Here is a 21,709-nt window from a genome sequence, read left to right as displayed (position 1 = left end):
ACTGCATAATTAGTCGTAAATATAACCTTTCATTATGTGCTGGGGGGGGGGGGCGGCGGCTTTTTTTACTTGTGTATTGTAAACCATCAAAAAGTGATTCAGCATCTTATTTACATCACAATGTCTATTCAGAGTGGAAGCAGTTTAAGGCTTAAGGGCTGATCATGAAGTAGGCCTAATTAGTCTAGTTTTATTTCTCACATGATTCCAAATGAACATGTTTTTGAAGTAGTTCCCGTTGCATTTGAGAGGTGTCTTTCCCATTTCCTCACACAAATCTTGAATACAAACATCAGGCTATTAGAAGAGAGTATCTTTAAAACTGCTCACACAACTTTTATATAGAAAATATCATCTGGAAATGTCATAGTGTCTCTCAGTTATTTCGTTGGTTTTGAGATGACCAGTAAGCATAATGAGCAAGGTCTAGGATACATAGTGGGGGGAAAATAGCCTGGATATTGTTTTCTTTTAAGAATTTTCATCCCCTGTAGTTGATGTTGCTAGATGCTCTTGATCATGTGAATAAAGCATTTCTTCCCTGCCCATTTGAACTGCTTGTGCTATCAGAGTACATTTGTTCAGCTCACATTACTTTTTTTTTTACAAAAACCTCTAGCAATATTTCAAATGTGTCTGCTCTTCATTTTTTTGGGCAGACATGACTCAATCGTGTATCGTTATTTTACTCAACTTCTCCTGTATTTAGTAAATGAACAGTGACTTAAACTTTTTGCAGCTGTGCATTTCACCAATACCATGTCCTCATCAGTCATTCTAGGAGTTCCATTTCTGAAATGATGTCACTTTCCTAAACATTTTTAATTTGTTAGAAAAAATTGTAATCAAAATAATTCTTCAACTGGCAAATAAATCTGGCAGTTAGTTTATTATCTGGAAAGCCCCTTTCTTTGCATTAGAGAATTCTTAGGCTGCACACATAGTGATGTGACCAAGAGGTATGGGAGTGTATAATAAAGACTAGTGGCAAAAATAATTGTATTGTTTTGTTCTACACACCCCACATATACTCAAGAAGCAAGACGAAGGAGAGAAAGAGGCCACTCAATGAGGTACGAGACAAACATGTTTGTTTTCACCTCAATCTGTTGATTAGTGTTTTCTCCCTTTTTTTCTTCCCCCCCCCCTTAAAAAAAAGCTTCTGCAGCGGGATCATCATCATCACACCCTTATATTTTAAAACCAGTCATTTTCTGTATTCTCCTCCTTCGTACTATGTGCAGACATCTCTTCCTCCCTATGCAATGTTTTCTTCCTAGTCTCAATTCTTGTAACTGTTACCTCTTCATCCCACCACGAGTGCAACCTTATTTTCTTTATCAACTCTATTAGTTGATGTAATTTTTAATGAAAAATCACCAGTCATGGAAATTATGCGGCTCTTAATTCATTTTATACTCTTATTTTTATTTTCCTAGTTGTTTACAGAAGTCGAAGACATACTCTGTGGCCATCCTGCTTTGATAGATGATTTTGCCGGTTTTCTTCTTCCAGAGCAAGCAATTGAATGTGGGAAATACGCAGAACACGTCCTATTGCAGAGAATCAGAAAATTTCTACGAAAAGTTGAAGTGAGTTTGTTATATCTAGACTGAAAGAGTAGTGCATTTTCCTGTGCATGTAACAGGGCCGTCATTTCAACTTTTTCCGGGGGCGGGGGCAAACTTTTGCCAGGGGGCAAAGAACATGTACTGAAGGTATGCATATATATATATATATATACCATTTGTAGTGTATTTTCAAAAGCCCCCCCCCCCCCAAATGACGAGCCTGGCGTATAATTCATGAATTATACTTTTAAAAACAGGAATTTAAGTAAACATTACATACATTTAAACATAGGGACATTTTAGAATGGAAATCAGTATTCTGCTGTGTATAATTTGTATCTTTTTTTTCTGAGACCTTGGAACAGAAATATTTAAAAAAAAAAAGACTTTGCAGGAAATTAAAAATGTTTTTCTTCCAAAATGTCACAACCAACTCTTTGCATTCTTTAAAACTTTCTTATTGATCAATGAAATTTGCATATGGGGATTATATACTGTTGCAGACTATACAATGACATTTTTCTCAAAGTAGCAGATTTGCATCTATGGATTGTTTTTCAGGAAATTATGTTAATTTTTTATACATACAAACAGTAACCTGTACAGTAGTTTTTTGATATACAAAAGCAATTTTCATCTATTTGAAGTTCCCATCCAATCCATTAAATATAATTCTGTACAATATTAGTTTCACTGATAGTGCAATTGTTCAATTTCCCCTATTTCACATGTCTACAGGTACATTTTAAAAATCAACCCCATCAAATTCAAAAAATATTGAAAGCCCTGAACCAATGGCAGCACAAATCAAATATCCAGGCCTCTGAAATAATACAGAAAATTCAGCCACTCCTGAGGAATCAGACACACCTTATTGAGGAATTCACCTTGCTCTTTCCTGATGCCAAACCTCCTGAAAGGTATGTTAAAAGAAATTTTCAAATCTAATTTTTATATTTCAGGATATTGTTTATGTATTGATCAGTGATATTTATCCGCATGTCCTGTAGTTTATTATTTATCTTATATATTTCTTTGGTATGACTCGGGCTTGATAAATCCCAGGTGCAAGGTCACCAAAAATCAGTATTGCCATCTAGAATTTTCTGATTGGGCCTGAAGAAAAATTTTCTAAATTTATTAACGTCAACTGATATGGAAAGGGATAACCAAAGTTCCAGAAAATTAAAAAAAATTACTTTGGAACGTTCTCTAGAAAAATCTATGTTTGGCATCTCTCTCTGAATATGTATGTGTGTTTGATTTGTCAAGCCCTGGTTTGTGACTTTATTTTTTTAACACCATTACAGTAGAACCTCTTTTTGTACCTCCACCCTTGGAGACCTAAAAAAAGTGACTACACCTGTTACCAAATACTGCATATAAGTACGAAAAAGGCAATAATGATAAATAGAGCCACAACTAATGTAAAGCTTTGAACAAAGGATAAGGAACTAATAATATATGATGACATTCATTTGTGTTTGTATCCCCCATAAATATGGGGCAAACTTTAAACCAATTTTGATCCAGCTTCAAAATGGGTAACGAAATTGGCTTTCTTTCCACGGGGAGATTAAAAAATGTTAGTCAAACAAGATTGGTATAAAGAGGAAAAGAATAGTTTTGACATGGAAAATGACAGTACATCAGGGTAAAAGTATATCAGTGTAATATATATATCAGTAGGCTCTAAGGCCAATTGCTTTATTCTTCAGCTGGGACATTAAAAAACTGACTGATAGTGTGAGAGGATGACGGTGTGAAGAGGTTTTGCTGTACAAGGTGATATTACAAAATTTTTCTTCTGCTCTCTCTCAAAAATGTATCTCTTTTTTTGTTGAATTTCCTAAATTGACGAACATCTTTTTATTTTTAAACAGCGTGTAGAAATCTTTTTATACTCGCTATTGTTGAAGTTAATTGTAATTACTATAGCATGCTGTCCTTCATGAACCAAGTGGCTTTCCTAGTTATGTTCTTGTGTTTTAGCCAGCCCTTTCCATGCACAATTTTACTCGCCCATTCAGTACATGTGTTTCTTGATGGTTGTTAACTCCTCAAGCTCGGAGGAGATTTAAATGGAATTGCTAGTTTTTGCAGATGTTTAGTAAAGAAATTATAACTTTCAAACTAATAGTTGAATTAATTTGAAAATCTTTTGTGCTTATAAAATAACATCTTGTCAAAGATCTTAACAATATTATGTAGTCTCACTTGTATTGCCTAAAAATTTGTGTCATATTTTCTTTTATGGTAATATTGTTTTTCTCTTCTTACCACTGCCAAAATTTCAGATTTATAACCTAGCTTTTTCTGTAACACAGAACTACTAACTCAATTATACAGGGCATTTTAGCTCAATAGGTCTGAAACATGCTCTTTACAATAATATCTTGGTATCTCCTAGGCAGCAAACGTTCATCAATCACAATAAAATATGATAAATGAAAATAATAGTTATGCTTGTACAAAGCCACATTATTCTTCTTTCGAATGATATCAAACATGCAGGAGGTTGTGAAATAATATACTGGATTAAAAAATTAAGATATACAGTTGTCTGCTACGACGTACTGAGTATGTATGAAGGCAGTATACAGTGATGTGATCATACATTTTGGGTACGTAGGACAGCACTGAGGAGGTTAAAAGCAGTGGCATTTCAACAGCCAAACCTTTGAGATGCAAAACCCTCAAGTCAAATATGTCAGGTTCAGTTTTTATGTCACGTTCTTTCCACAAATCATTGAAGATTTTTTTTATATTCGTTCATAATTTTTTTCTTCTTTCTTCAGTATTTCACGCTGGTTATTTGCAATTTGATTCAGCATTTTATCTGTGAAAGACATTTGTTTTTACAGAAGTTCTAAAGGAGGGCTTCAAAAGTTTTTGGGCTCTAGGCTCCCTGAACTTTGCTAAGATAACCCTGATTAATCCTAGGTTTGTATCTTGACACTAACATGTTGGAATGCCTGGTCATTCAAACATGTTAGTCATATATGGTGTGACTGTCACTAAATGTTTGAAAAAAAAATGTGTTTAAATAATGAACATTGTAATTCTGATGTTTCTCTAATTCAAACAGGTTGTGTCTCAATTAGTTAGAGTTAACCGGGTTTCTCTGTACTGGTTGGAACAACCTGTACTACTACAGGGTGTTTCAAAATTCTTATGAATGTTTTTTTGAATATGAACTATTTAACAGAAAATAACAGATCAAACTTATGAATTGAAATAAATTCATAAGTTTGATCTGTACCTTATTACCTTTAATAAGAGTTTAAAACAACTTTGAATTTACTATAAATATTGAAAATGTTTTTTTTCACGGACATATAGGCACATTTGTTTTACCAGATGGCTTGAGACTTCACAAAGTCTGCAAAAATCAATGTTTGATATTGCATTAATGATGTTAGTCTTGAGTTCATCAATCATATGTGGATTATTGCAGTATGTCATATTTTTAAGATAGCTCAAAATTTTGGTAGTGATCCACTACAAACCCTTATATTGTTCATGAACACATGCCTTTATATATTAAGAAGAAAAAGCATTTGGTGTGCTATATCACGCCTTTGGATTGTGTGGTATATACATTTTTATTTCACTATAATAATATAATAATTTATTTCACTGATGAACAGTGATGAATGGTACTACTGGTTTCAGCAGGATAGTACCATATCCCAAAAGAAAGTTTTCATGTTTTAACTGAATTTTTTGTCAATTATGTCGTTATGCGTAGACTCAGTCTGCCTCTTTCATCAGACTTGTAACCCCAGGACATTATTCTTTGGCGGATGTCTTAAAAATGTGTCATACTGCAATAATCCACATACAATAGATGCACTCAAGACTAACATCATTAATGCAATATCAGACATTCATTCTCACAGATTTTGTCAAGTCTTGAACAATCTGATAAAACAAATGTGCCTATGTGTCTGTGGAAAAGGCCAAAATTTTCAATATTTTCAAATAGTCATATTCATTTCAAAATAGATTTGTAATCTATAATGTGCAAAAATTTTGAAACACTCTGCATAAAACTGCATGTGCACCTCATAGGAATGTCTTTGCAAATCTTCTAACAAATAATTTGTTGTGCTTATGAATCATTAACAGCATTGTACGTGTGTGCATGGCCAGCACATGGGAGCCCCCCGTGATGAATCAGATTATTTTATAAATTTTTTATACCATGAACAGGGCTCCCACTCGTCCTACTTTTTGGTAAAATGTCCTACTTTCTCGGTTTTGTCCTACTTTCTCGGTTTTTGTCCTACTTTTTTACCAAATCCTATCGACAAAATTTGTGTAATTGATTTTAATTGAGCAGGAAATTATTGATATATTGCCATATATATACGTCGGATCTTGTAATTTACATATTTTTTGCATTGTGCTTTCGAAAGTGGTCTCGAAGGTGCATCATTCTTAAAAGATGTATGTCTTTGAAATTTGCCGTGCCTTGTCGAAGAGAGTTGACAAGCTCGTCACTTTGGAAGACTCCAAAAAAGAATGTAATATATATGAGGAGAGACAGCAAAGAATTATCTGTGGTTGCTAGTGCACTGTTTTGGTCAAAAATTGGTTTTGTAACCAAGTCATTTGTCATTTTGTTTTGGCTTGACTGAAAGTGCTAGGGGGGAAAAAAGTTAATTCAAAATTTAAAATTTTTTTTGCAAAAAAAATTTTTTTAGGGTTTTTTTTTCCATTATGCTATGATTATGTTGTCTAAGGGGGTTACCCTTCCCCATCCTACTTTTTAGTCCTGCGTTTTTCTACTTTTTCTCATTTTTTGAGTGGGAGCCCTGCATGAATAATTTACAGTATAGAAATACCCTTTATAACAAATCACTTAATCTCTTATTATAAGAGTTTGTAAAAAATCATAGCCTGAGGTCTCGGCTCCAGGATGTATAGGGCCATGTGTATATGTCTGGTTGTTGTGCATATCTCTCCTAACACAGGAAATGTATTACAAACAAACTCACATGGGTGTAAACATTTTTTTCTATGCTAAGAGTATTCAAGCTCAAGCATTGAATGACAAAGCTTGCATAAAAATCTGTTGCATACTTGATTTAGTCATTCGGTAAATTCTCTCATTTGTACTAACTATTTGGTTTGAAAGGATAAATTACTGTCATAAAATACTCAATTCTATTGATAAGTGACTGATTTTATCTATGAGAGAGAGAATGAGAAAAATGTTTACAAAGATATAAAATTGAGAACATATTTTTGTGTACTTTTTTTGAATATCTGTGAGTTAAAATAATCATTTGCAGTCTGATGTCAGACCCAACTGACTTCGAAGAGGTTATCATTCCAAATAGTGACGAAGAAATGGAGGACATTGATGGTGCAGAAGTCGTCAAGATACCTGAGACGCCCGATCCATATGGTGGGAAAGATTGTCCCTGTGCCTGTCATGTTGGAGCTACTGATGCTCGAGTGATGAATCGTATCAGGCATTGTCCAAAATGTGGAGTCAAAGTAAGCTTAAAAAAAAATTTATACATTATTTTAAAGTTCTTGTAAGACAAGGATATGCATTGGGGAAATTGTTATTGTAATTTTCAGAACTAGAATTCCAGCGTTTTTGCATAACTATTGTTTGGTTATTGACCCATGCATTCCCCCAACCTTTCAAAGTTTTACTCATCTTTTTTGAAACACTCTGGGCATTCATACAGGCTCAAATTAAACTAATGTCAATTGGTGAAATTTGCGCCTTTTTGTATTGTACCAAACAGAATTTACTTTGTATGAATCAAGCGAGATATCAATAATAGAAATTCTTGATTTTCACCACTTTTCAGTCCTGAAATTTTTCAGACAGTTATTTTAGTACATGAAAAGTGGTAAAAGCCCCATAAAATATTTGGGATGTCAGCTCAGCACTGTCATAGTGCTGGTTTTTTTTCCCTTTTAATTTTCTTTCAAATCAATAATGAATGGTTCCAGACTCTGTCACGAAGCTGGGCTGGACGAGATTTTCGCAACAAGAGATATGACTGGCAGCAGAGTTTGGCATTCGTTCATTCATCTTGTATCACTGCTTTGAAAGCAATGCAGAGGTCCATTCAAGAATTTATCAAGTTGCAGGGTTCAGGCAGTTATAAGAGGAAGGTTTCTTCAAGTTGATTGCACACTGTACAACAAATGGATCAATGTGGCAACTACATCTAAAACTGGCAGAAACATTACATTATGTTCTAATATTTCATGTTTTTATTTGCGATAAAAAGCTTGTCTTTAAAAATAATAACCAGAGGTGAAACTCACTTTTGGAATGTCCCTCATATCATTCATGAAAGTGGATCAAAGTTGTTTCTTCTGAAACTGAATTATTAAATAAGCTTCTTTTATTTTATTTTTTCTTCCAGTTCATGGATGGGAAAGTGTTTATACAAACTGGGAAGGTATTGAAACCTGCTCAAGTGAGGTACGTTACTCGATCTGTCACTAAGAGCAAGACCCTTCCAGAGGCAGCAGCTGGTAGCAGCAAGGATTTAGAGGAAAGCAAGACGATGCAACACATGCAGAATGAAAACCAACAGGTAAAATATTTAAGTTCTTTCAAATAATGATATTTGGCTCATGGAAATTATATAACTTGAACATTTCAACAGTTTTCAGAAATTTAGAAGGTATTTTCTCTAATATCAGACGAGGATACATCTTTTACACAATATTATAAGATATTTAAACTTTACAGGCTGTTCCAAATTGTTAGCACAGCAGATATCTGTGCAGCTGTTAACTTTATAGAAACATACTTCCAATTAAAAAAATTTTTTAAATGATTTTGTTACTTAAAATTTCATAAATGTTTCGAGGGGCCATATACATGACAAAATAGAAAAATTGACTTTTTATGTTGACCTTGTGTGCTAAAAATTTCAATTAGAAAAACATGAATCCTGCTCTGAGTGATTTACAAAAAAAAAAAAAAAAAAAAAAAAAAAACTTTTTACATGCAGATATATTTAGTTTCCAGCATTTATCACTAGCAACCAAGGGGTGCGGTTTCCAAATTGCAAAAATGTATATTAAGCTCAACTCCAAGTTTGAACGATGTAATTTTCATTGTGTGAATAAGAAAAACAGTTTTGCAATTTAATAATTTTAATAATAAGTCCTTTAATGTGAAATTCTTTCATAATGAAACCACCTTTTTTAAAAAACGTGTTTCTCATGTGACTCTGTGGTTTCAAGTTGGGAAATTTCGTGCATTTGCTTTTATCTGTCAAAGAGATTCACCACAGAAGTTTTTTACAGTATCATTTCACTTCTTGGTCCTTGAAAGGTTGAATAATTACTTTTTTCATACCTTTGTCCAATCGGAATGACAGGTGTTTGACACAGTGAGAGATGCAAAACATTTTTATTTAAAGAAAAGAAATCTAAATGAAATATAAACCAACAATGCAGTCGAATCCCATTATAATGAACTCCAAGAGACAGAAGAAATCACTTCATTATAACAAAATTTTGTTATAAAGGTATTTCTGATTTTATTTTAGCGGCGCATGCGCTACCTCGGTCTTTGGCTATAAAATGGAGGTTGTCACTATTCTTGTTGGCTTTCTACACTTAACCTTCCCTCGGGTCAGATGCTGCTAGCATGTTTTTTATAACTACAACCTAAAAATGTTTTAACTTTGTTAATCGTTAACAAATTACATTAGTTAATTGTTGTTATTAAATAGTTAAGTTTCATCGCCTTGGTTTTTTATCTCCTGCATTTGATGTGATCCTCAAGCACGTGTAAAATAACTTTCTGAGAATATAGTCTTGCCGGAGTGGGAGCTTGTAGTATTCCATTCGCTTTGCCGCGTATGAATTTAACATTCACGTTTAAAAAAATTGTTGTAGCAGAATTTGATTCTAAGGAAAGAATCACTCACTTATGTTCTAAATAATAAAAAGAATGAAGTTACAAATTTAAAAAATAACTCAAACCGATTAAGCATTGAATTTTTTTGGATAAGTTATGACTTATTTTACATATTTGAGGCAAACTATTCTTTTTTTGTAAAAGTATTGTGGAAGCTGAGAAAACAAAAAATTCCTCTAAAGCAGGGGTTCTGAAACTTCTTCAACTCGCACGCCTTTTCCCCAATCAACATTTATCTGCAGCTTCCCAGAGCAGTTTAGCAAAGAAACACTTCGAAAACACTTCGCTGCCTGGCAGTCGAGTGGTTAGGGAACTAGCTTCTAGCTGTGCAGGTCTGGGTTCGAATCCCGGTTCGGGCATGGATGTTTACTAACACTAACAAATTCCCTGGACGGATCATGCTGATCCCTTGGGAATGCGTGAGGATCACGTTGTTATTATTATTATAAATCCTTTGTCAGGGGCACCCCTGATAAAAGTTGGCGCCATGCAGTTTGAGAACCCCTGCTCTAAAGTACATGCATGGTCAAATGCATGCAATGCTTGATAGATTTCGCATCCAAAAAAAAAAAAAAACATGCAAATTCCAAAGTCTTTTCTCATATGAGTGAGCTAGTAACTGGCCTATTTCGGGAATGAATGTCTTGAAACCATGTTTGTTTCTGGAAAATGTTTTGAATGAGTGTCCTGTAAAGATATTTACGTCTACATCTTGAAAATTTGAGTCCAGTCTTTGGAATCACATCTGGAATGCATAGGAGTGCTTGAAAAAAAAGCAATTATGTAGGCTGTGGTAGCACATGACTGCAAATTTTACATGAATAAATCTCATCATTTGATGCAGAGTAGTGAAGTGAAAGTAAGTCAAATTCAGTAGTCATTCATTATGTATGGGCTTGTGAATTTTCACTGTTGGAGTGCTTGCCCATTATGTTGTGACTCATTTCTTTTGCTCCCTGTACATTCTCTTACAGGGCATTGGTTTTCTTATCAAAAGCTGACAACTTACTTTTTCCATGTAAACTAGCAATGTACAATCTTCTCAGTCTCATATTTCAACAAAAGACAAGTTTTTGTGTTTTTAAATAAATGAAATGACATAAGAAAATACACGGTTTAAACTAGTCTAAACTTGTGTCTTTTACAAGGATATTGATTATGTTTATGCACATTATGAATGTGTTTTTTTTTATCCAATTGTAGCCATATACATTGTCACGTATGCATAATAGCGTACATCAAAGCATTATCGAAGCCCAAAATATAACTACTCCTTCAAAGACAGCAAAAAATTCAAAAATATCAAGAATGAACGCTGCTGCTGTGTCTCGAAAAAATGCCACCCTCCCCACAGACGAAGAGACTGTCACGACAATAGAGGTTCCAATTTTGATGATCAACCAGACTTCTGACTTGGCCCAAGAAACTTGCAGTTCCTCATCTTCCCTACCATGCGATGTAATTGAAGATGCCGTGTTACCACCTGGTCCAAGTAGTGTGTGTGGTTTGCCTCGTGATTTCAGTCATCTGAAGGAGGTCATTTCAAAAGATACGTTTTGGGAGCCGGAGTCAATTAAAGATTGCTTCAGTTTCGAAATCTCTCATGGTTCCAAAGGGGTGAATATAAATGAAATTCCAAATTTTGATAGCGAATCAACACTGAGTGTGATATCTGACAGAGAAGATTCAATCATGTAAGTTTCTGAAGAAAAATCTCCATTATAATTAATATTTTTAAGTGTGTATAACAAGCAATGTTTGACCATTGCCTTCTGAGGCTTGGGGGGAAAAGCATCTCTATTTCATATACAATAATACAAAACATATTTATATCATCGCATAGGATAAACAATGTAAATAAATATATTTTCAAGGTATAATAAATTACAATCAAAGCCTTCGGAATCTTTTCTAGCTTCCTATTTTTTTCAGTCGATTCTTAATGACGCAACACCAAGGACCTTTTCTCTATTGGTTCAATGACTAGGCAGGGGATGAACAGCATTTTCAGTCTGCTAGTCAAATGTGCTAGATGGATATCGTTTGGGGGCCACAGACTGGTGAATATGGCATACCAATGCCACAGGATTCTATGTGTTGTTTTGAATGGGGGGGGGGGGGCGGGCGAGAAACAAGATGAAAAAAAAATCTGATGAAGGGGGCAATGTGTGGAAATTTTTTTTTTGGGAAACGCTGAGCTAGAGTTACTTGAAACCCCAAGCTGAATCATCTATCATCTTTGAGTGAAGTGTGATGTCAGTATTTTTCCTGTACCCTATCTTCCCTTTTTTTTAAATGATTAGAAGTCACTTGGGGAGTAGCAAAAACAGTTTTTTTGTTTAAAGATGGATTGCGATGAGCCTGCTCCCCCTAACATATCTTATACAGACAATTTTCAGCTATAATGGTGAAAAGTGCTTTATGGTTTCTTTTAGGCACAACATTGTATGATATATTGCAACCCTCTCACCAGCGGACAAAGAGAAGGAGAGGGGAAAGTATCTTAATTCCAACATTTCTTTCTTATGGCTTTAAAAATGTAACAGGATTCCACACTCTCTGCAACTTCCTGTAGTTACAAGTTTTAAATTCTAGTCAGACAACCATGTCAAGGTTGCGCCTGAGTGGCGCAGTGGTAAGATGCTTGTCTTCCACCAAATGAAGGTTGCTGTTAAAGTCTGTGGGGTCGATTCTGGGCAAGAACATAGGTAACAAGTTCTTATCCACAACAGACCTAAGGCGACCACAGATAGATAGTGGTTTCATTTTTAACCCAACTTCATTGAGAGCAAGCTGCCGTAAGGTGATGTTGTGACCGGAGTTGGTGTGTGGTGAAGTAGCAGTCAGACAAGGTTGGACAGAGATCTCAGTCCCCGTTTATGATGTGTTAATATAAGCTAACAAGCTGGAACTTGAGGAGGGGTCCCCAACCAATTTGGTAGCAAATTGTAGGCGAAACAAAATATTATTATAAATTATTGAATTTCACAGTTGTGGGGAAAGCAAAACCTCATCTCTGCCTCTACCGGGAGGCAGAGATGAGTTTTTTAATTCCTTAAAAAATCAACATCTCTAATAATAAATATCTTCACAACATCCAGTTTTCTGTATATCTCACATTAACAAGTGGAGAGTGACATCATGTTATATAAAATCATGTTTAGTCCTCTCAAAAATCCTAGTTATGGCCCAATATTAAGAACAAATTTTCAATCAAAATTACTCCCATTATAAGTATGTACCATAATTTCATGAGGAAAACATTTTTTGCAAAAATATGCATTTTATAAACATGATTGCATGGCTAAAAAGGTTAAATGTATATATTTTTCCATTTTTTGAGTGCATATAATCTAGGCTATTGCTTAAGTTCAGTTTGCTGTTGGATTTTACGAACCAGTCCTCTTGTCCCAAACAATATGCTGTTTCTGTGAACATGAGTTTGTAAAAACAAGCATCGTCTGCAATTATTAATTGACGTGTTGTGTTCTAGTAACAGCATGACCTCACAAACACTGATGTCTTGTTTTTACTCCATTTCTTTTAGGCTGAGAGGAGAATCAAGAGGTTGATGAAATTCTTTAAATCGCTAGCTGATTTTTACTGTGATAAGTCTTCCACATCAAAATCATACAGTTATCTCATTATTTATTCATGTAAATTACGCCGTTGTACAGATTTGTTTTTTTGTATGGTTATGTATAAAAGAGTTTTATTCATGAAAAGAAAATTAAAGAATTTTTTTTAATGTTGCTTCCTTTTTCTCGTCTATAACATTCAAGAGATGTATAACCACATGGCCATTCCTTTTTCACTCAAAAGGAGATGATTTGCAGTCAGGGTATGTGAAAATTTAATTAAAATTGATTGCTTATTAATTAAAACAAATTTTAATCATTAAGAATATTGATTATTTGTGATTATTAAATTTAAGCGATTAGGTAAAAAAGCAGGTGATATGAAAATATACAAACTATAAGAAAAAAAATATGAACACCTAGGATCTGTGTTTATGTAACATCAATGGCCGTATTCGACGACAGAGTTTAAACCATAATCGCAGGTTAAAGGATTAGCGATCAACATGGATTGGTTAAAATCCTCAATATTTAACCAATCCGTTTCAATCTTCAATCCTTTCACTTGCGATTGCAGTTTAAACAGTGTTGGTGAATACGGCTGGAAATGCCACTGAGCCCAAATTAACTTCATGGATTAATATTTTTTTTGTAGAGGAAAAATGTTTTTATTTATGAACCCCCATTTTTTCTAATGTGAATGAGTGGTGGCAACTCAGTATCATATATCTGGTGCAGACATGCCAATTCACTCGATATACAACCAAAGGGCCATTCAGCATCAATTAAATAAAACATTCTATTTGCATCATATATATAATTAGATATTGTGCTTTTGGTCACGCTTGGAAAGGTGCAATGATATGATCGCTGTTAATGACACTCTCACGACCTTGATCCCCGATTCGTCCTTGTCAAAATCTTTCCTGATGCAGAGATATTGCAATAAGACTACTGAGGAGCTAGCGAACTAACTCCTTGGCGACATATGTGGGGGGAAAAATGTCAAACCTTGCTGTTTGTGGATTAAGCAGTAAATACACAGTATAGGTATACAATTATTGCAGTCTAATTATCCCTTGTGTGCAGAAAATGATCGAATGACGACACTCCTTTGATTTGAACAGATAGGAGAAGAGAAAAAAAAAACCAATCATTAAATTAAAAATATTTAATGTAAATTTTGCATTGTCATACAATGGCAGTATAAAAACTGGTGACTTGAAACTGACTAGTAAAAAAAATCTATAATCTCATTAAAAATTTTGATTTTTTTCCCTCACACACTCATACCATTCCTTGAAGAAGTTGCAAAACTTCGAGAGCTTGCACAGTAACATTAAGTTTCCCAATTTCCATCTCGTTATCTTTAGCATCATATACTGCAAAAAAATATACATATATGAATTATAATATGAATTTTTTAAATATCATTTGGCAATATAAATGACAAAAAAAATTGTAGGTTGCATTCTATTTTCCTGGATGAGTGTTATAATGCAGATTCGGGGTTTATCTTGACAAAAATTTCAGCAAATTCATACAGAAGTCTAATATTACCAAACATAATTACGCTGATTTCATTTATTGACAACCATAAATGCCTGAAACCTAGACATTGAAATTTTGTCACCTGAGGGAGAACCAAAATCACCTAGAACTTCTGTTAACCGATGTCAGTTTTCCTTAGTGATAATTTTTTCCTCTGGGGGACGGAGAATCGCTGCTTAAGTCTGAAATTCTTCTGCAGGTGAAAATAACAAAGGTAAAGAGATTTTGCTGCTAGTAAAGCAAAAATGATATCTCGGAGTGATTTTCCAATAAGGCACTGCTTGGTTGGCAACACACACGCAGCATCACAATTCATTATCAGAAATAATATTGATGAAATACTTTATGATACAGCTGCAAAGCCAATGTTGACCAGATTTTTACATCTGTCGATGTGTATTGGATAAAAGTTAGTACAAGTGAAAAGGAACCTTCAAATTGATTAATATTTGATTATACAGAAGTACTATTTAGCATTATGTACTGAAGTATGTCCGTTCCAACTACATTAGATGATCAAACTAAGTCATTGAATGTATTATATTTGGTTGTCCGGAGAGTTCGCCTTTGTACTTACTTAGGCTGAGTGGTCTTTGCAACAGATGGCGCCCCAATTCTCATCCAAAGTGTTAAAAATTCTGTCTCAACTGAGGTTAATAAAGCCTGTCCAAGCTGATGAAATAGGTGGCGTGTTCCTTTCATCATTAACAAGGAAATCCTGTTCGGAATTGCTGCTTTTTTTAAAACAGATGCTTTCTTAAAATCAAACTTATGTGAAAGTTACCAACAGTATCGGGCAATAGCTGAACTATTTGACTGTCCCTTCTCAACAGTTCGGCTATTGCCCAACACTCTTGGCAACTTTCACATAATTTTGATTTTGAGGAAAGCGTCTGTTTTCGAAAAAGTAACATATAATTCCGAACTGAATTTTCTCTAGGGATAGGTTCTATCAGAACTTGTCAAGATTTCCTCATTAATGATGGAAGGAACACGCCACCTATTTCATCAGCTTGGACAGGTTTTACTAACCTCAGTCGAGACAGAATTTTCAACACTTTGCAACAGATGGTGCCCCAATTTGCATCCAAAGACCACTCTGCCTCAGCAAATACAAAGGCAAACTCTCCGGACGACCAAACATAAACATCAGCTCTTCAACGACTCACTTGTGTGATTTCTGACCACGAGGTCCCGATGACGGCTCTCTGTTGTAGAGCCGAAATGTGTTGGCCAGTCGACCAATTAAAATTTTATTTGTCTTAAAAGCATGTCAATTTTTTGTATAAATTAAAACCAGGCAAAGTTCTAATTTTTGTGATAATATACTGTTTCTTTAAACACCTTTCCTATTTACAAACTTTCAAAATTTCACAAACTATTTTTCACATTGGCAGAGGTTAAAAACGAGCCTCGACAGTATTTGAAAATCTTACAAAGTTCTGGCAATTAACTAAGGTGATGCATATGATTTAGACTATAGGGAAGAAAAACTCGAATTTTATTTTATTATATTCTGAAATATAAAGATTCGATACAAACAGAAACATTGAGATCAAAAAGAGGTTTTTAGATTGAGATAGATGGCTTTTTTAGATGTTCCAAGAAAATTCACACAATATTAAACAGGGTTCCCAGCAAAATCTGTCTGATCATTTACCTGACAAAAATTTTGAAATTTCCCTTTCAAGTTCCCTGAATAAAACTCCTCAAAAAAGAAACATAATTCAAAATCTTATTCTTAACCTTCGGGATGTTTTTCAAGCTGTACTTTTTTGCAGTCACAGAATTTCCCAGACTTTCTAGGTTGTAATCTGGTTTCAGGTTCATAAACCTCTCTGGTCAAGCTTTCTACACTATCTAAGAATATCATATTACACTCTATACATGAAGTCAATTTATAATGAACTTACTTATGAGGTTCTTTTCTACAACATCTTCGCTGTGTCGCAACACCTGAAATTGTAAAAGTTTGAACTTGTCTATATACATTACTGTGAAAATACAGTAGGGAATCGTTTAAACTAGTGTGAATATTACACTATATAATCTATCTATCTATAAGTAGGGCTCGGATTTTTATGATATGTCATATTTTTTGACATCATATTTTTGTCATTTTGGAGCTATTGGTCATACTTTAAACATTTTGAGATTTATATATGTCATATTTTCTGAATTTTCAAGGAATAGATTTTTTTATTGGTCATTTATCACCAAAACCTTGGCTCTGCCTAAATCTGAGTGCTCGTAGTGGCGCTGTCGGCAAGTGTGCATATGTGTTGGTGATGCTATTATCGTGTATCTGTCATCACATCGTTCTCAAATGGGAGCCTTTTCTTATCTCTCTTCCACTGTTCTGGAGACGGGATTTATCTGTCACAGAGCCAAGTTGTTATTTCTAAGTGTTTGTAAATATATACACTCGTTTTTTTATGTGTAACATACCATACCATGTCTTAAAAATAATAAATATTATATTTCACAGTTCCCTGGAATTCAAATAAATATTGGAGTCAGATTTGAGCTACCTATGGATAAGTCACCACTTCAATTTAAGTGCTGAAACACCACTTCCTACATTAATGACATACTCCATGCTCAGAGTAAAACAGTGCAGAATTTTTTCCACGATTTCAGAGAGAATATTTTCAGCACTGATGGTAGCCACTTTGCAGTCACGTGGTTATCATGAGGGATTCGCATCACAAGGATCTGAGTTTGAATCTTATAGGTGGTGATATGGTGATTGGCTTACCAGTGACAAGATACTTGTCTATCACTGTGAAGGTTGCCGTCTGGTCCCAGGTTCAAATCGAGGGAAGAATGTAGATAACAAGAAAAACATTAGGAATTTTCCCTAATGAGCCCCTGAGGCAACGACAGACAGATGACGCCTTCATTTCCAACCAACTCATAAATGGCAGTAAATTGCAATATAGCTGGAGTTGGTGAAGTAGTAGTGGTTGGATGGTTGAAGTTGGTTTTCTGTCGGTTTCTAACTTAGGTGCGAAAGTGAGTCAATCTCCTCATTAAAAAGTCTCGCAACCAAAAACAAATTGACACTCTCGTCCAGGTAAAGTACCCATTTTAGTGTCCCCTTCCTGATAATTTTGAACGACAAACTTGCCACCCTTGCTGGTCTGGTACCCGGAGCACCAGACCTACCTACAATTGTAAAACACCAGATATGCAGAAAAACGGCTAGGTATCAATTTGAGAAAACTTTAATTAAAAAGGTAAACTGATGAATTTTTTGTTTATTTTTTAACTTATTAAAATAAGAATCAAAGGATTGGGAAAAAAAATGGGAAAATTATAAGATCATATTTTTGAATTTTAAGGTCATAATGTTTTTTAGGTCATAAATGCTTGCATATTTTCAACATTTTTAGGTTATAAAAATTCGAGCCCTAGTCATAAGTATATAAAAAAGTTTCTCCGGAATGAATTATCAACTTTCATCTGTTTTGGCCACTTTTAGCTCTTTTTCAATCATTTTTACATCATTAATGCAAATTTATGTAATTACATCCTAAGAGCATCACAAGGTTTTATGACCTCCCCCCCCTCCCAAAAAAAAAAAAACATAATCAACACTCCAGCTAAAGATGTTAAGAATTGGCAAGCTTGAACTGAAAGGCTATCATTATCATGGATGTGGCATTAAAAGAGGGGGAAAATCAGATACCATACCCATATAAAAAAACTATACCCATAATTTAAAAAAAAAGTAATGTAATCCATTCCACAACTATGGTATTAAAGAGAAAATACATCCTATGAGAGATTAAAATTACTTTGAGATATCAAAAATATGACTGCAAGATAGTTGAGAAGAGAATTTTCACATAAAAAAAATGGAAAACTATTTGATGATATAGAATCAACACTTTTTTATATTGGAAAATGAGCTTCAATCAAAACCAATTTAAACTGATCAAAAATAAAAGGGAATCAAGATTGCATTGCCTTCAGATGCATTCATTAGTATACAAATATGCTTGTATACACATTTACCTCCCGTAAATCGACATATGCATAGCCAACATCTTCACATTCCAGGTCTTCTTCATCTGTAGGTGGTTCACTGACTATGGTGAACTTGATCCTATATGACAGAATACAATTATTATTTATGGTTCTCAATGCTATTTTTTCATGTTATTTACACTCTGTGCCATTTCTTAAGAATTGAAAGAATTCATAAGTTTTTAAGAATTCATATGTTTTTTTAAAAAAAATAACCTATTGCAGTTTTTGTCAATGGTCAATGCTTCACACATTCAAATCACAAAATTATGTGGTAAACTATGCTTAATTGCATTCAGACAAATGTTTAGAAGCATACTGCTTAATTGATCTGTGTGTATAAAAATTATTGCACTTTGCAAGCGAGTGAAAACACATTAACTGAAGACCGAGACCTTCTCCACTCATTTATGCAAGACGGCAAACCTCACGTCAAATCTTCGGTGAAGCAATTTTTAACAAATTTGATGAAAAGTTTAAAAAAAAATCTCAGCCATTACTGCAAAATTAATGATCTCTCCCTCACTCACCAAAATTGACACCAACTGATTTTTCGCTGTGGGATTATATGAAATTGAGTGTACTACAGTAGCCTGTCTTATACAGTTGTTCCTCATTTTACGGGATTAATTGGATTCTTAAAATAATTGCATAAAACGAAACTGCTAGAAAAGAGTTGAATTTAACGTGAGAAAGATAAGGATAGTGAGTTGGTTTTCTTCAGAAAGATTCAAAAAATTGATTCCAACAGCAAAGGAACTAATTAGTTATTCAATCTTAAGATTAAATCTTGTGAATTATAATGCAATATGAGTGAATTAAATTACTAGTTTTTCCGTCTTCACTACTTCTGATTGATTCTAGTGGATGTGGATATTTCCTTTTCTGAAGAACCTGCCTGGGATGATAGGCTGATAATTCTTTTTAATGAAGCAGTTGAGATTCAGCTGACAAACAGCATTTTTCGTCTCCTTATAAAAACTTCAGTAACAAATCCAGAGAATTCCGCACATTCCTCGCATATATGAAAATTATAGTTTCACTGAAACTGGTTTTTTTTTAACTAAATTTTTCATGGCATTGTCAATGTGTAACCAAAGGTTGTTCATCAGTGAGATCTGGAGAGTTGTATCTGGGAATTTCTCTCTCATATTTGTTTCAGTTACATCATCAAATCAAATGTATTTTGTTGTCAAAGGATTTAAATGTTATACACAAGGCCACAACAGGCAAAATGCCCAACAAGGTTATATACCTTCAATTTACAAGTTCATTTCCAGGATTAAAGTTAAACTCTGAGCCAAATTTAGCAGATTGGAATTCCTAAAATTGACTTTTAAAAGTCGTGTTACATCAAAATCATGTAGAGCAAAACACTGTAGGGGGGGGGGGAGCATCCAAGTATTACACGAGCATACTTTTAGTCACTTCTAACCCCCCCCCCCCCGCCAGTAAACGACCCTCTCTCTCCCAGTCATCAAAATTCCATCAGCTCTGCCTCCCCCCCCTTCCTACTGCATATTTGGTCCATAGGCGTACACACCAGGGGGGGGGGGGTGCTAAGGGAACTCATGTCACCCAAGACAATAAAAAATTTATTTACAATACAAAAAATATTTTTCAAAAAATTAAAATATAGAAAGAAAATACCTTTAAATGTTGTTATAACCAATTTATTTTAATTGCAATGCTATTTGAAGGCTGGTAACTCAGAATTTCCCTCTAAGAAATTCACTGTACTCCACCTCCTAAGCCTTTTGTGCCCCTTTCACAGGTTGATCCTGCGTATGCCCCTGAATGATATCGCAGTTCAAGAATATACATAGAGAGTGACCTCTCCCGTCACCAAAAGTCAACAAATGTGAACCCCCACCTCATCGAGATGGCATAATATTTGAATGGCCCTATAGCAAGGGATACCTGTATTGTGTAAAGAAGACCATTTGTTATGAAATCTTCTGCATCCATCAGACAGAGAAAAAATATGCCACATTCTTCAATTAACGATATTCTCACTGGCTTGCGAAAATTGTCATCAGAACAATTAGTGTTGTGATATGTTACCTAGCATTGTTCCTATGTAAACTTATTTGGGGGATTAGAAAAGTGTTCATTAAAACAAGATTTTTGCTACAATGGTATTCGTTAAAACAGGATTCGACTGTACATCAATTCCTATGGCTTTTACAAATTTTTGAAATGCTTAAAAATTTATGAACACTCAGAAAAAAAAGTCATGAAATACAGTAAAAAGTCTGATTTAACAAGACAATGACAATAGTGGGAAAAGTCATTATAATGCACAAGTCTTATGCAATGCAGATCTTCAATATTAGCTCGTTGATACAGTATTGCAAATTGCTTGTAATAATAAGATTCTGTTACAATCATATTAATCTATTCATAAGTTACTCATGTTTCTAGAGATGATACATACGTATATATTATAATGGCCTCTCTAATTAGATACAAAACCTTCAGGAAATTCTACTATCACATTTTTCTAATATAAGATGAAGAACACGTAGTTTATTTTTTTTATTTACAAAATTATGATGAATAAACTGTCATACCAGCTTGCCTCAGGCATGTCAGGGTTGAACATATCTGACAGTAACCCATATTTTTCTCTATTTTCTTTAGGATCAAAAGCAAACACTGCAAAATAATAAAACAGGCATTAATTAAAAAAAAAAAAAAAAAACACAACAACACAACACCAGTCAAATTCACATTCGGCAATAGGATAAAGACTTTAAAAAAGTATGTGAGTAAAATGTCCAGTGCTAGAAAATAAAACCTGGATTGAAAAAAATAAATAAGTAAAAAATGCTTCAAAGTATTCGATACATGAAAATATGGTAACAATCTGATAAAACAGTGACAACAATTTAGCTACAATAACCACACAGCCAACATAGCATATTATCGGCAATCTCCGAAAACCGAAATATCAGGAACACACATAATCCACATCGTAAACCAATGCAGGTTCAAATCTTTGGAGGGGGCGATTGCCCCACTGCCATGAGCAGTATAATATTGGAAATAGTTGGCTTCCC

At 34.3% G+C, this 21,709-nt stretch overlaps 2 protein-coding genes across 4 annotated transcripts in view; one reads left to right on the top strand and one right to left on the bottom strand.

Annotated features, from left to right (window-relative positions):
• Positions 1–13,238, top strand: part of mute (gon-4 like protein muscle wasted) — a 43,689-nt gene extending 30,451 nt beyond the window's left edge. The window contains exons 17-22 of one of the 2 annotated variants that reach the window (XM_089243158.1): positions 1,440–1,592; positions 2,310–2,491; positions 6,920–7,079; positions 7,973–8,146; positions 10,690–11,180; positions 13,034–13,238. In XM_089243158.1, coding sequence (XP_089099284.1) covers positions 1,440–1,592; positions 2,310–2,491; positions 6,920–7,079; positions 7,973–8,146; positions 10,690–11,180; positions 13,034–13,058 — 1,185 coding nt within the window. In that variant the 3' untranslated portion in view covers positions 13,059–13,238. Of the gene's footprint in view, positions 1–1,439; positions 1,593–2,309; positions 2,492–6,871; positions 7,080–7,972; positions 8,147–10,689; positions 11,181–13,033 lie in introns of both variants that reach the window. The other variant, XM_089243149.1, reaches the window with a different exon arrangement.
• Positions 13,239–14,222: 984 nt separating this feature from the next.
• LOC149087965 (protein fantom-like) overlaps positions 14,223–21,709 on the bottom strand; it is a 43,066-nt gene continuing 35,579 nt past the window's right edge. For both annotated transcript variants that reach the window (XR_016194017.1, XM_089243135.1), the window contains exons 35-38: positions 21,221–21,305; positions 18,636–18,726; positions 16,529–16,571; positions 14,223–14,446 (exon numbers count right to left, since the gene is read on the bottom strand). Coding sequence is in view for 1 of the 2 variants with exons in the window: in XM_089243135.1 (XP_089099261.1) it covers positions 14,352–14,446; positions 16,529–16,571; positions 18,636–18,726; positions 21,221–21,305 (314 nt within the window). In the remaining variant the exon portion in view is untranslated. The remainder of the gene's footprint in view (positions 14,447–16,528; positions 16,572–18,635; positions 18,727–21,220; positions 21,306–21,709) is intronic.

Source organism: Pholcus phalangioides, unplaced genomic scaffold (genome assembly GCF_987345545.1).
Source record: "Pholcus phalangioides strain wild (caught in Gottingen) unplaced genomic scaffold, Ppha-v1.0 ptg000003l_1, whole genome shotgun sequence".
In the NCBI taxonomy this organism is placed as follows: domain Eukaryota; kingdom Metazoa; phylum Arthropoda; class Arachnida; order Araneae; family Pholcidae; genus Pholcus; species Pholcus phalangioides.
The sequence above is the reverse complement of the archived record's forward strand: the minus strand, read 5'-3'. Positions and strand labels throughout refer to the sequence as shown.